The 15,201-nt window shown below is 42.3% G+C and overlaps 1 protein-coding gene and 1 long non-coding RNA gene across 2 annotated transcripts; both read right to left on the bottom strand.

Moving 5' to 3' along the window:
- Positions 1–2,355: 2,355 nt before the first annotated feature.
- LOC117276214 (uncharacterized) lies at positions 2,356–3,240 on the bottom strand. The gene has a single exon (XM_033655556.2). The coding sequence runs from the start codon at positions 3,238–3,240 to the stop codon at positions 2,356–2,358; it is 885 nt and encodes a 294-aa protein (XP_033511447.2).
- A 766-nt stretch (positions 3,241–4,006) lies between these two features.
- On the bottom strand, positions 4,007–5,364 carry LOC138910673 (uncharacterized). Its single transcript, XR_011415837.1, has 2 exons — positions 5,249–5,364; positions 4,007–4,332 (listed from the first exon to the last, which is right to left on the bottom strand). It is a non-coding gene; the product is annotated as an uncharacterized lncRNA (long non-coding RNA).
- Positions 5,365–15,201: the final 9,837 nt, after the last annotated feature.

Here is a 15,201-nt window from a genome sequence, read left to right as displayed (position 1 = left end):
TGCCTTTCCACCAATACAACCCTTTCAAGTCCAGATATATTTTGGTAGCACCTGGGTGGATAGAGTACCTCGAGCTGTGAGCTTCTTCCATTATGGCCTTTCTAAGACCATCTACATCAGGCACACATAACCGATCATTCAACTTTAAAACTCCATCACTTCCTAGAGTGAAAACAACGATTTCTTTGTTTCTGACTCCTTCTTTTAACTTCACTAAGTACGGATCTTCGTCTTGCTTAGCCTTAACATGCGCAACAAGGGAGGATTGCGCTAAGGTATAAGCAGTTATACCTCCTTCTTCGGTCTCATCCAATCTAATCCCATCATTTGCTAGTTTTTGAATTTCTCGACCCAAAGATCGCCTTTGTACTGCAAGATGGGCCAAGACACCCATTAACTTCCTACTAAGTGCATCTGCTACCACATTAGCTTTGCCCGGGTGATAAAGGATATTGATGTCATAATCTTTCAATAGCTCGAGCCACCTTCTTTGTCTCAAATTTAATTCTTTTTGCTTGAAAATGTACTGGAGGCTTTTGTGATCTGTAAACACTTCAGAATGCTCGCCATAAAGGTAGTGTCGCCATATCTTTAATGCAAACACCACTGCTGCAAGTTCCAAGTCATGAGTGGGGTAGTTCTTTTCATGATTCTTTAACTTCCTGGAGGCATAAGAAATAACCTTTCCATCTTGCATAAGAACACAACCAAGACCCACTCTAGAGGCATCACAATACACTATGAATCCACCCGAACCTGTCGGCAAGGTTAACACAGGTGCAGTGGTCAACCTCTTCTTTAACTCTTGAAAACTCTGCTCACAAGCGTCTGACCACTGGAACTTAACTGCTTTCTGAGTTAATTAGTTAATGGAGCTGCAAGTGAGGAAAATCCCTCTACAAACCTTCTATAGTATCCAGCTAACCCCAAGAAACTCCTGATTTCGATTGGCGTTGTCGGCCTAGGCCAGTTCTTGACTGCTTCTGTCTTCTGAGGATCTACTTTTATGCCTTCACTAGATACCACATGGCCTAAGAATGCCACGGACTGCAACCAGAACTCACATTTTGAAAACTTGGCATAAAGCTCATTCTCCTTCAAGGTCTGCAAGGCTATCCTGAGGTGTTCGGCATGTTCATCCTTGCTCTTAAAGTATACCAAAATATCATCTATAAACACGATAATAAAGGTATCAAGGAATGGCTTGAAAACTCTGTTCATGAGATCCATGAATGCAGCTGGAGCATTTGTCAACCCGAAGGACATTACTAGAAATTCATAGTACCCGTAGCGAGTTCTAAAGGCTGTTTTAGATATATCCTCTTCTCTGATTCTCAACTGGTGGTACCCCGACCTCAAGTCTATCTTTGAAAAGTACTTTGCACCCTGAAGTTGATTAAATAAATCATCAATTCTTGGAAGTGGGTACTTGTTCTTAATGGTAACTTTATTCAACTGTCGATAGTCAACACACATTCTGAGAGACCCATCTTTCTTCTTGACAAACAGGACCGGGGCACCCCACGGTGAAACACTCGGCCTGATGAAGCCCTTGTCAAGAAGGTCTTTCAACTGTTCTCTCAACTCATTAAGTTCTGCTGGAGCCATCCTATAAGGAGGTATAGATATGGGTTGAGTGCCTGACATGAGATCGATGCCAAAGTCTATGATTCTTTCAAGAGGAAGTCCGGGAAGGTCATCTGGGAAAACTTCTGGAAATTCTCTAACAACTGGCACAGAGTGAAGAGCTAGTGGTTCTGATTCTGGATTAATGATGTGAGCCAAATAGGCGAGACACCCCTTACCGATCATTCATTGTGCCTTAAGGTAAGAAATAAACTTACTTACCAGCGATGCTGAACTACCCTTCCACTCTAAGACTTCTTCATTTAGAAATTGGAACCTGATTATCTTGGCACGGCAATCTAACATGGCATAACAAGAAGACAACCAATCCATACCCATGATCACATCGAAATCTACCATTTCTAACTCTATGAGATCGGCCTCGGTGTTGCAACCTTGGACTGAAACTATATAACCTCTATAGAATCTTGTGACTTTCACTGACTCGCCAACTGGAGTAGATACTAGGAATGGCTCACTAAGTTTTTCCAGTTCTAGCCCGAGGTTAATTGCAAAGTATGGAGTCACATATGAAAATGTTGAACCTGGATCCATTATGGCATAAGCGTTATGTGAGCAGAGTAGAAGTATACCTGTAATAACTTTTGCAGATGCCTCTGCACTCTGACGATCAAGTGTAGCAAACAAACGGGGTTGTCCCCCTCCTTGAGTAACTCGATCTGCACCTCTGCCTGCTCCATGCCCGGCTTGATTATAAGAACCACGAGCCTATGGTGGTGCAACTGTAATAGCTGAGAAACTAGAAGGACGAGTTGATCCACCACTGAAATTACGTCGTAACTTTGGGCAGTTGGCCTTTATATGACCAATGTCTATGCAATGATAGCAAACATGAAACCCGAGCTTGCACTGACCTGAATGTTGACGCTTACATGTTCCACAAATACCTTGTTGTTGTGAATGTTGCTCAGCATGACTCTGGCTATGTGAGGATGTTGTCCTAAAATTCTGATTATGGCGAGACTGATTTTCATAACCCTGAGTACGTCTGAAGGAAGACCCACCACCTGACTGATGACTGGACTGAGCTGGTGCTAATGACTCCTTATTAGAGGAACCCCTTCCACCTCCGCTGGATGTACCATTAAACCTGCCCGCTGTCCGGGCTTTCTTGTTTTGCTCTTTTTCTTCTCTCCTTTGTTTTCTGTCTTTTTCTAAGTGCTTGGCGAATCCCACAACAGAGGAGAAAGCTTTCATTCCTACCGCTGCAGCTGATGTCGTATCCTTAATGTAGTAAGCCAAACTGCCAACAAACCTGCGAATCTTTGCTTTTTCTGTCTTAACCATGTGAGGAGCATGCTTAGCCAACCTTATGAATTCCAAGTACTCTTGCACACTTTTATTCCCTTGCTTGAGTTGTTCGAACTCTGTAGCCTTAGCTTCCCTATCCTCTTCCGGAATAAAGTTAGCCATGAAGGCCTCTTCAAATTCTTCCCAAGTAGGCGGGCCATCATCTTCATCTCTTTCCTTTTCCCACATCTCAAACCAAGCGCCAGTCACATCTCGAAGCTGGTAAGCAGCCAGCTCCACAACTTCATCATCAAATGCCTTCATCACTCGGAGGGCTTTCTTGACACCCTCCAGCCACAACATTGGATCTTCATTAACTATAGAACCATGGAACAATGGAGGACTCAACTTTAAAAATTCATTCACTCTTTAGGACTTAGAATTGTGCTGTCTATTTGATTGAGGTGGAATCTCATCTCTTCTCTCGTTCTGGTTGGCCATGAAGGCTTTAAACATCTCCATAGCACTGTTGACAGCATTAAACATCTGACCCACCTCTGGAGATATAGCTGTCTGAGCTGGAGCTGCTGTTGGGGGTGGCATTGGATCCTGAGATACTGGATCATCATGCTCCACCCCTTCTTCATGTTCAACCCGGGGTACCTGAACCCCCTTTGTGGATTTACCCTTTCTTTTCTGAGTTGAAGCCTTCTTAGTTCTACCTTGAGCCACAATAGTAGCAATAGTTTCTTGAGCAGCATCCTGAGTGTCGGTGTCAGAGTTGCGAGTACGAGCCATTTCTGCGAGTTTTGGAGAAACGAATACATTAGATAATTTCTTAGAGGTAGGCTCTACTACACGATCTAAAGTATGAAAAAAATGAGACTTTTCCTAAATGCTTGTAGCCTCCTGTTTATAAGTATGGCGTGCTTCATACCCATAAACAAGACTCTACTAACACGACTTCATAGACCCCTAGGACTCCATAAACCTGGCTCTGATACCAAGTTTGTCACGACCCATTTTCTGAACAAGTCGTGATCGGCACCCGATCACTAAACATGACCGAGCGAACCATCTGTGCTTATCAAATCTATTATAACTTCAAACTTTATATGCAACAAGACAATACTTTAACCAAATACTTTTGATTAATTTAAATATTTAAAATAAATCAACTCCAAAACTTTATTCGTAGTAACTACTGAAATACTACTAAATTATTATCAAAAACATCTGAATCTTAACCCACCGACTGTATCTATGAAGCCTCTACTGATAAACTGATGCACTGCTCAGAACATGAGATTTCCTGGCCAGTTCTCTAAGTGAACAAAGAAATAGCTAAATAAAGATGACACTAAGGAGTACTCCACGAACAACAGCGGAGCTCACCAATAGCACTGGAAGTGAGGGAATCCTAACTCGTAGCCTGCTCGCCTGCAAAACCGGTTCCTACGTTGTACCGCAGACCAACGTAGGTTCCCAAAAGAGAACATCAGTACCATCCATTGTACTCAGTGAGTCTCAATGACAGGGACGAAACTTTAAAAACATATACATTACAAGCAAAGATTCTAAATGTATGTAAAACATAAAGCTTATAAGAACAATTCAAAAATAATTGCATAATAGCAGTTTATGAATATTCTAAAAGTAATTCTTTCTTTTTTTTTAAAAAAAAAATACATCACTTTATACTTTGGGAGTTCCAACCATCCTGACTTAATTCTGTCTCAGTCACTGTGTGATCGGCACGGGTTCGATCTCAACCTGATCGAATAGGCCCAATCCACAAGATGCCACTCGCTTCATGGTTCTCAGCGCTCATATGCTATACCTTAGCTTGGCTAGGCAAATTCTCAGCAACGAGACTCTCGGCTCGTGTTCTCCCTACTTTGGCACAAGTAGTTTCAGGAAGTCAACGCCTTGGTCAGGACCCCCGGCCTGGATGATGACCCCTTCTCAGAATAGAGGATACTCCCAAAAATTTTTTCTTTCTAAAACTTCTTCTTGTGACTTTTCAAGTCTAAATCTTTTCTGAAACATCCTATGCATACTCATGCTGGCATCCTTAAATGTAAAGCATGGTATAAGAATGAAATAAATATTCAAAAGTATATCTAAAGATTCTTGCTCCTTCATGAATTTTCAACATGAAAATGGCATATAAGAATAACACAAAAATCTGAAAATTTATGCACATATATCATAATAAATCATCTAAACTTTAGCTAGAACAATTCTAAATTAATAAGTACTCACTCACTCCAATTAAGTACATATAAACTCTTTTAAGCAATTCATCAAACACCTTGTATGCGTGATTTTGTGAGTTAAACCACTTTAGTAAAGGGCTATATCAACTCACCTCAAAACTTCTCGAGCCAATACGTAGGCCCCAGTCCAATTTATATCCGTCAAATAATCTATTCTACAACAACCAGTGTATTTTAATCAATTTTAAAGTTTCACACCTAAACATGAAGTTTACTGTGACACAGAGAAAGAAGGGAATTAACTATCCAATTCTTAAATTGTAGGATAATTGAGAATAGAAAATTTTATATACCTGCGCTCAAGAACTAGTTAGTTGTAAAGAAGCCTAGAATTTTCGTTGTCTGCCTCAATAGTTCCTGGGACTTGCTGCGTAAAGAAGCCGCTTTTTCTTATCCTTAAAAGTCTTTCGTTTTTCTATTTCATATAACAAGGCTTTAAGCCTTTTTACTTACAGCAGCCCACTTTATGGGCTTTAGGTCTAATCCTTTTTTTTTAAAAAACTTAACTTCTATTTAATGATACTCACTTCTAATAACTAATAATATCAACTTTATTAATATTCCCTATTTGTATATCCAATTATTTATAAATAGGGAAGTAACTCAAAAGTCAATCACAAGGGTTTAAATCCGTAATAGAAGTATAATTTTTTTATGCACTTAAGGCAAGATTAAAAAAAAATATTAAATTCTATATTTAGCGTGTGTTGAAACTTTTTATAAATTTGAGGAGTGTTACATTCTCGGTCTCGAGCTGAGCTGAGTCGGTACGTGGCCGACATACAAAGGCTTACCGAGGAGAGGAATGCCTTCAACCTTCTCGGTGGGCAAAAAGAAGAAAAGATCAAGGACCTCTGAGCCGAGTTGGCCACGGCTCACAAAGATCAGACCGACCTGATCGAGCAGGTAATGAAAATCGTAAAAGCTCATGGGCTTGATTCGGGAACGGTGGCTAACATTTCAATCTCACAGCTGCAGCAGAAGGTCGAGAGGATCGAGCAGTTCCCCGAGGAGGTCAACATGATGAAGGCGGAGACCTTAGGGTGGAAAGAAAGTCTGGACCGCTTTGCTGCAAAAAATGAGACTGCTCGAGCCAATTGTTATCGGTCGAAAGTCAGTTTTGAGGCATGAATGAGAAGAGCTCAGCTCAGGCAAAGAAAATAGAGGAGCTCAAGGTTCGGTTGGTTTCCAAACTTGCAAAGGCCAAATCTGAAGCCGAAAAGGCAAAGGCCGAGACAGATGCGACCGTGGCCGTCTATCGGGCCGATGCTGAAGCTGCTCAAGTCAAAGCGAGAGAGGCAATCGAGACCGCTCAAACTCGAGCACATTGGATTGCTGAACTCGCCAAATGCCAATCTCAGAGGGAAACGCTTGAGGAGATCCATGCTCGAGGTTCGATCTTAGCGATGAGATAATAAAGGCTAGAGAGCATGGAGTTGATGCTGGAGCGCTGGCCTCTTCCGATGATGATGATGATGATGGCAGCAAGAGCGGGTCCGAGAATGGGGAGGACCTCGATGGAGAAGAAGCTGCCCCTGAGGAAAATTAGGAATCTTAGGCTTTTTCTTTTTTGATTTTTTGTATGGGACCCTGATCGGTCCTTGTAAATATCTTCGTATATATAAAAGATATTTTTTCTCTTTGACTTGTCTTTATTCTATTTTTTGCTTCGTGAAAATTCTGTTTCATTCATATTTTATGAAAATTTTGCTCATAAGTTCGAGGCTTAGGCAACTTGATCGAAGCCGGACTAGTATAGTCTTAATCGAGTGAGTACTTGATCGAATCCGGAGTAGGGTGACCCTTAGGTTTTAATTGACTGAGGATGATATCTCGAACTCAAAAATAAAATCGCCCTTTAGGCTCTTGAATTAGGCCAATACGGCCATAGAAAAAAGAATGGCTTTTCCCCCCCTTTCGGCTTGAAAAGTTTATTATTTAATCATATAAAATATGTTGTATCTTAGCATGAAATAAGGGATTTGCTCGAGAGTTCGAATGATTCCGTACCCATTAGGGTTTTCAAGGGTCGATATTATCGAGACCCTTTATCTCGTAATGCCTTAGCATAAAATAAAGAATTTGTTCGAGAGTTCAAACAACTTTGTACCCATTAGGATTTTCGAGGGTCGATATTATCGAGACCCTTAGTAATTCAGTCGAGGGTAGCCTTTTTAACCGGTTTATGAAAATATCCGAAGGCCTGTTTTATAACAAAAATCGGACGTCTCCGAACCGTGTTAATTTAGCCGTAGCCTTTAGCTTGGGATTTGCCTTTTGGGCTTGTTCCCCCGTTATACTTCAAACTTGTTCGAAGTATCAGTCCCCGAGTGGGGCGGCCGTGGCCTATAAAATCGAGGGCTGCCTTTTTAAGGTCTTACGATCTTGAGGTTTTAGTAATTCGATCATGTCGATTTTTTGGATGGCAGTCCCCGAGTACGGGGTCAATTGTTTGAACATTAGTTGTGACCCCTTAAGCCAGTTTCCACAATAGATCACAAGCACAACATTGTAAAGTAAAAATTTCTTTAAGGCATGAAATATCTGGCAAGGAAAAATACTTTTTTCAATAGATGAACATGCGTATATGTTTTCCATTAGGGCTCGAGTAATCTACATGGGCCTGGTTCGTTCGACCGTTTGATCCTTACAAAATATACCTATCGAGACCCTGTCGACACAAAGTATTTTCCATGTAACTATCCGAGAGTGATGCCCCCTAGTATTCGAGGTTGATTGTAAAGGAGCCTCGGATACTGTTGAATTGCTCTAAGCTAGCACGAACAATGGTTGCCTCGTTAAAAACCTTGCCGGTTAAACCCAGTTGGGACAAAAAACGGTCTAAGGGAAAAAGAGCACAACGCGTGCTTTCAGACCTAAGGACTTTGTATTTGAAGAACCCTTTGATGTCTTCGATTAAACACCTGTAAATGGTTAGTATAAAATATAAACAGAAGTAGAGAAGTTTGTACATTAGCAGTAATATCGTTTGAGGAGTGATATGTTCCAATTTTTTGGTAATTGTTCGCCGTTCATCGTGCCAAGTTTGTAGGATCCCTTCTGATAATATCGAGGACCTGATACAGTCCCTCCCAGTTAGGGCCAAGCTTTCCTTCGTTTGGGTCTCGAATATTGAGGGTGACCTTCCTCAGAACCAAGTCCCTGATTTTAAAGTGTCGAAGATTGGCTCTGCGATTGTAGTACCTTTCGATCCGCTGTTTCTGTGCGACCATTCGAACGAGGGCGGCTTCCCATTTTTCATCTAGCAATTCGAGGCTTGTATTCATAGCCTCGTGATTTTACTCTTCCGTTGCATATCGAAACCTGATGCTGGGTTCCCCGACTTCAACCAGGATCAGAGCTTCGGCGCCATATACTAAAGAGAACGGTGTTGCTCCCGTACTGGACTTTGGCGTTGTTCGATATGCCCAAAGGACTTCGGGCAATATTTCTCTCCATTTTCCCTTAGCGTCGTTCAATCTTTTCTTTAGATTTTGAATGATGGTCTTGTTTGTCAATTCGGCATGTCCGTTACCACTAGGATGATATGGCGTTGATAGGATCCTTTTTCTTTTATGATCTTCGAGAAACTTTGTCGCTTTGCTGCCGACGAATTGCTTTCCATTGTCGCATACGATCTTGGCAGGCATTCCGAATCGGCATATAATGTGGTCCTAGATGAAGTTTATGACTTCTTTATCTCTAATTTTATCGAAAGCCTGTGCTTCAACCCACTTAGAGAAATAGTCAGTCATAAACAAAATAAATTTAGCTTTACCTCGGGCCGATAGTAGAGGGACGACGATATCCATTCCCTATTTTATGAATGACCATGGGTATAAGACTGAGTGGAGTTGCTCTCCGGGTTGGTGAATCATCGACGCATACCTTTGACATTTGTCGCACTTTCGAACAAACTCTTTTGTATCTTTTTCCATATCGGCCCAATAGTATCCTGCTCTGATGACTTTGTGAACCAATGATTCGACACCAGAATGATTTCCGCAGGTGCCCTCTTGGATTTCTCGTAGGACGTAGTCGGTATCTCCTGGTCCCAAACATATTTCCAATGGTCCATCGAACATCCTTCTATATAGTGTTCCATCTTCGGCCAATGTGAATTGTACGGCCTTCGTAGGTAGAGTCCTCGATTCCTTAGGATCCGATGGAAGCTTCCCGTTCTTTAGGTACTCGATATATTTGTTCCTCCAATCCCAGGTCAGACTTGTGGAGTTGATTTCGGCATGGTCTTCTTCGATTACTGACCTTGAAAGTTGTACGGCAGTCCCCAAGCTAATCTCGTCGTCTTCGATTGATGACCCCAAATTTGCAAGGGCATCGGCGTCGCTGTTTTGTTCTCGAGGCACATGTTGTAGGGTCCATTCTTTAAACCGACGTAGAGTCACCTGTAATTTGTCCAAGTACCTCTGCATTCGATCTTCTCGAACCTCGAAGGTTCTGTTGACTTGGTTTACCACAAGCAGGGAGTCACATTTGGCCTCGATGACCTCTGCTCCCAAACCTTTAGCTAGCTCGAGACCTGCAATCATGGCCTCATACTCGACCTCATTGTTAGTTAACTTGGAAGTTTTGATAGCTTGTATAATTGTATTACCAGTGGGCGGCTTCAAAACGATGCCTAGTCCGGACCCCTTCACGTTCGAAGCGCCGTCTGTGAAAATGGTCCACACCCTCGATGATGTACCCGACTTTAATAATAGTTCCTTTTCTACCTCGGGTATGAGGGCTGACGTAAATTCGACCACAGAGTCCGCTAAGTGTCACGCCCCAACCTCGGGGAGCGCGACCGACGCTCAATCGAGTGAACCCTGTCGAGCAAGCCTAGTAAACCTTTCCTACCCGACTCATTCATGATCCAAAAAGGGAATGCATCACCATTTGTAAAACAGGGGAGAGATCAGTTATATAAATATATAAACGTTGCTAGTTCATTTTTTTTTCATTATATGCATTATGCCATAGTTAAGTTTCCAAAATACAACTCGATCCAACGACCACCCCAACATATATACATGACCCACAAAAACGTCTACGAAGCCTCTAAGGATACAAAAGAGCAACATGACAATGCCGGCAACAAGGCCCCGGCTATACCTCAAAATGTGAAAACTTATACAAAAGAAGGACTACATGACCCGTGGGAGAAATGGGGCTCACCAAAACTGCTGTGAGGAGGGAAAGAGAGCACCACTATCTGCGATCGACACTATCTGCGATGGAACCACCTACATCCATTCAAAGATGTAGCGCCCCCGGCAAAAGGGACGTTAGTACTGTCGAATAGTACTAGTATGTAAGGCAAACACTAATCTTAGTAGAATGAACAGTGAAACAAAGAGAAGGCAGTCATAATAATCAATAAGTACTTCATAGAAATACAAAGAAAACACCAAGTAAGGATCACATAGTTTCCAATTCAATCTTTCCATCTTTTTAGATTAATATTCTTTAGTGCCAAGCCACAACTCACAATGCCACCGTGGTTTTTACATGGAGTCCGGTAACGGCCCGACCGGCTAAGCCATCCCAAGTGAGACATATCCATATCTACAATATAAATCAATAATTCCAACACAAATGCCACCATGTGTACGGCATGGCATCCGATCTCGGCCCGATCGGCTAAGCCATCTCACTTGAGACATAACCTCTTTCAAGTATTCACTTAATTCGCATCTCTTACCCATCTTTCATTACATGGCACAAACAGCCTCATTTATTAAATAGTTCTTGGCACTTTGGCACATTTTACAATTCAAGTTTTTCCCTTTTTTATTCGTTCAAGTAACGTCATCATTCATGTCGATAAGTACCATCACATAAGGCATTTCACACATAAGAGAAGGAGCTTGGAAAATCATAGTCACGTTCTCAAATAGCATGATGAAATGGTAAACATCTAAAACAATTAGGAAACATGAATCTTCCAACCCAACATACTAAGGCAAACAATTCTAGTATGATCAAGTCAGAACTTACACCAAATATTCGGACACCAGGAGTTCGATTCTAGGAAGAAGAGAGTTAGCCATACATACCTTTCAATTGCGCTTCTTTAGACTCTACAATTATCTGGAACCCTTAGCAACCTCAATCTATTTTAGCAATATACAAATTGAACCCAAAATTAGGAAAACATTCATGGTTCTAGTTCCCTTTTCCACACTCTTTTTATCACATATGCATGCAAGATAAACAACCCTCATACCCATGGACCATCTTATTAATTATTCATTTTCAGTATAAGTTTTAAAATTTTAGGGCTAGGGTATAGATTCTTACCTCTAGGATAGAGGCCTAGATTGCTTTCCTTGATAATCTTCAAAGTTTCAAGCAAGAATTGAAGAATAATTGATGAGGATTACTTTCTCACTCTAAGGTCTCTCACTTTATAGTATCAGAAAATGAGCTCAAAATAGACTAAAGGAGGTGTTTTAACGGAATGGGGGTCGGGTTTTAAATTAAGAAAATGGGTGCCCCGACACAGGTCTGCGGTCTCATATGCGACCACATAATGGTTATGCGGTCCGCAAAGTGACCGCAGAAATGGCCCTCAGGGGCCTAAATTTTCGGCTCAGGTATGCGACCAGTATGCGCTCCGCATACTTGTTCTGCGGTTGCATAATGCACCGCAGAACTCCCTCCACAGAAACCCAAGAGGAATTATGCGACCGATATGCGACCTGCATATCGATTATGCGGTTGCATAATCGACCGCAAAACTGACCTCAAATTGGCCAAATTTACTACTTCACTCTGCGGCCATTATGCGGTCCGCAGAGTGATTATGCGGCCGCATAATGGGCCGCAGAAATGCGTCCTTCTGCGAAATATTTTCTCTAAGTCCGTAGGGTACTGTTTAATCCAAAAAGTCCGAACCGCGGTGAGCTTCTACTATAATAATGCAGGAATCTAACTTGGCACCACGAAACCCCGAGTTTTTGGTTAAAATTTTTACGGGTCCTTACACTAAGATTTGAGACTTGATGTCCGTTCGGGGTCAATATTCGATATCGTACCCACTAATCTCAATGGCCCATTTGGCCAATCGGCCCGAAAGTTTGGGCTTATGCAAAATATTGCGAAGGGGATAAGTAGTCATCACACAGATCAGGTGACACTGAAAATATGGTTTTAATTTCCTAGATGCGCTTATTAGGGCAAGCACTAATTTTTCTAAGTATAGGTACCGAGCCTCGGCCTCACCTAAAGTTCGACTAACATAGTAAATAGAAAATTACGTACCTTGCTCTTCTCGAAATAGGACCCCACTTACCGCGATTTCTGAGACTGCTAAGTACAAGTAGAGCCGCTCGTCCGTTTTCGGGGTATGAAGCAGTGGCGGGTTCGAGAGGTACCGCTTTAATTCTTCCCATGCTCGTTGGCATTCCGGGGTCCATGCAAAACTGTTCTTCTTTTTGAGCAGTGGGAAGAACCTGTAACTTCTATCTGAAGACCTTAAGATGAATCGGCCTAGGGCGGCTATGCGCCCTATTAATCTTTGTACGACCTTAACATTGTCCACGATTGTGATGTCTTCGATTGCCTTGATCTTATCGGGGTTGATTTCGATCCCCCGATTTGATACCATAAAGCCGAAGAACTTGTCCGAGCCGACCCTGAATGCATATTTCTCCGGGTTGAGCTTCATGTTGTATTTCCTTAGTATATTGAAGGTCTCCTGCAAATGTGTCAAATGGTCCTCTGCTCGCAGGGACTTAACTAGCATATCGTCAATATAAACCTCCATTGATTTACCTATTTGTTCTTTAAACATTCGATTTACTAAGTGTTGATAAGTGGCACCAACAATTTTTAGTCCAAACAGCATTACATTATAACAATAGGTACCGTAATTAGTGATGAACGAAGTCTTTTCCTGATCCTTCAGGATCATTTATATTTGATTGTACCCGGAGTAGGCATCGAGCAGTGCGTTATATCTCATATCGCCCTCGATCATATGGAACTTTGTTTCTTGAATAGTTCCGGCTACATTTACTGGTAGGATGATTTCACCTTTAGTTGTTTCACTCGCCATGTTGAAGCCATTGAGAATCCGAGCTTCGGGTACAATCTGATCTTGTAGACCGAGCTGCTCCACGACCCTCGATCGAATAATATTGGCCGAGCTTCCTGGATCAATTAATACACGTTTAACCTGAATTTTATTCATAAGGATAGAGATTACCAAAGCATCATTGTGGGGTTGAGAGACCCCTTCTGCTTCCTCATCATTGAATGATAGAGTGCCTTCTGGCACATAGTCTCGAGTTCGTTTTTCCCTGGTGATTGATACTTTAGTGTGTTTGAACACGGACCCTTATGGAATATCGCCCCACCAACGATCATGTGAATCACGTGATGTGGTTCTTCCTGCTCGTTTTTCCTGTTTGCATCCCTGTCTCTGAAATGGTTTTTAGCTCGGTTGCTCAAGAATTCTCGAAGGTGACCCTCGTTGAATAGACGGGCCACCTCCTCCCTTAGTTGTCTGCAGTCTTCGGTTCTATGACCATGTGTATCATGGTATTTGAATATTTGATTGGGGTTTCTTTGGGATGGATCGGTTTGTAGGGGCCTGGGCCATCTAGTATCTTTGATTCTCCCTATGGGTGACACAATATCTGATGTGTCGATACTGAAGTTGTATTCTGATAATCGTGGTGCTTCTGTGGGATCATCATGTTTATCGAAGCCACTTTTTCTCATAAGCCCTCGAGAGCTCTGTCCTCGATCGTTCCTTCGATCATTTCAGATGGGATTGCATCCTGGGCCGCTATTTCTACGATCTACGTTGTATGGTTGATGCCGATCTCTGTTTGACTAGGGTTCTCTGTCAATATCCCTTTGAGTTCTACCGACGGGCCTATTTGGATAAACGGAACCGGAAGGGGTCCCCAATTGATCATCCTGGACCCTGATCTTTGACTGATACCGATTATGTACATCGACCCAGGTTACCATTGGATATTCAATTAAATTCTGCTTTAGCTGTCGTGATGCCACCGAACTTCGTTCGTTCAAACCTTGAGTAAAGGCTTGAATAGCCCAATCGTCTGTGACAGGTGGTAGTTCCATGCGTTCTATCTGGAACCGAGATACGAATTCCCTAAACATTTCGTTGTCTTTTTGTTTCACCTTGAAGAGATCCGACTTCCTAGTCGCAACCTTTATTGCTCCGACATGTGCCTTTACGAACGAGTCTGCAAGCATGGCGAAGGAATTGATGGAATTAGGCAGCAAATTGTGGTACCATATCATTGCTCCTTTCGACAAGGTTTCTCCAAATTTCTTCAGTAGAACAGATTCGATCTCATCGTCTTCCAAGTCATTCCCTTTTATTGCGCATGTATAAGAAGTGTCATGCTCGTTAGGGTCAGTGGTTCCATTGTACTTAGGAATTTATGGCATTCGGAATTTCTTCGGAATGGGTTTCGGTGCTGCACTTGGAGGGAAAGGCTTTTGTACGAATTTCTTTGAATCCATACCCTTTAGAATCTGTAGTGTCCCCGGTATTTGGTCAACCCAGGAATTGTGTGTCTCTACTTTCTTGTTATTTACCTCGATTTTCTTTTCTCCCGATTCAATCCGTTTAGTGAGCTCCTCGAGCATTTTCATAATGGTGGATTTAGTCCCCGATTCGTTGGCGTTCGACCTTTCCGGCACAGGCTCGGTCCTGTGGATGACTTCTTGTTCGATCCTACTCGGTGTTCAGTGCTGATTTTGTAGTCCTGCTATAGCGGCTTGTTGAGCCTGTAACATTTCTAATATCATGGCTAACTCCACCATCTTCTCCGCCCTGCGTACCTCGACCACCCGATCAAAATTCCCTTCGTACGCTACCTTTGGGATCAACGCCCAAATTTGCATTTAGGGCGACATGTGAACTGACATCGATGGGATTTGCAGTTGGTGTTCCCTCGAGGTTAGCCTGAGGCACCTCGATTCCTAGGGCGGCTATATTGTTATTTTCCCCATGAAATCCGAGGCCGTTGTCACCATGTGTAGGCACTGATTATGAGTT

This window comes from Nicotiana tomentosiformis, chromosome 1, assembly GCF_000390325.3.
Source record: "Nicotiana tomentosiformis chromosome 1, ASM39032v3, whole genome shotgun sequence".
Taxonomy (NCBI): Eukaryota; Viridiplantae; Streptophyta; class Magnoliopsida; order Solanales; family Solanaceae; genus Nicotiana; species Nicotiana tomentosiformis.
This window is presented reverse-complemented; position numbering and strand designations above follow the sequence as displayed.

Excerpts from the sequence above, each read along its gene's own strand:
- LOC117276214 (XM_033655556.2), bottom strand. The coding sequence starts at position 3,240 with ATGTTGTGGCTGGAGGGTGTCAAGAAAGCCCTCCGAGTGATGAAGGCA.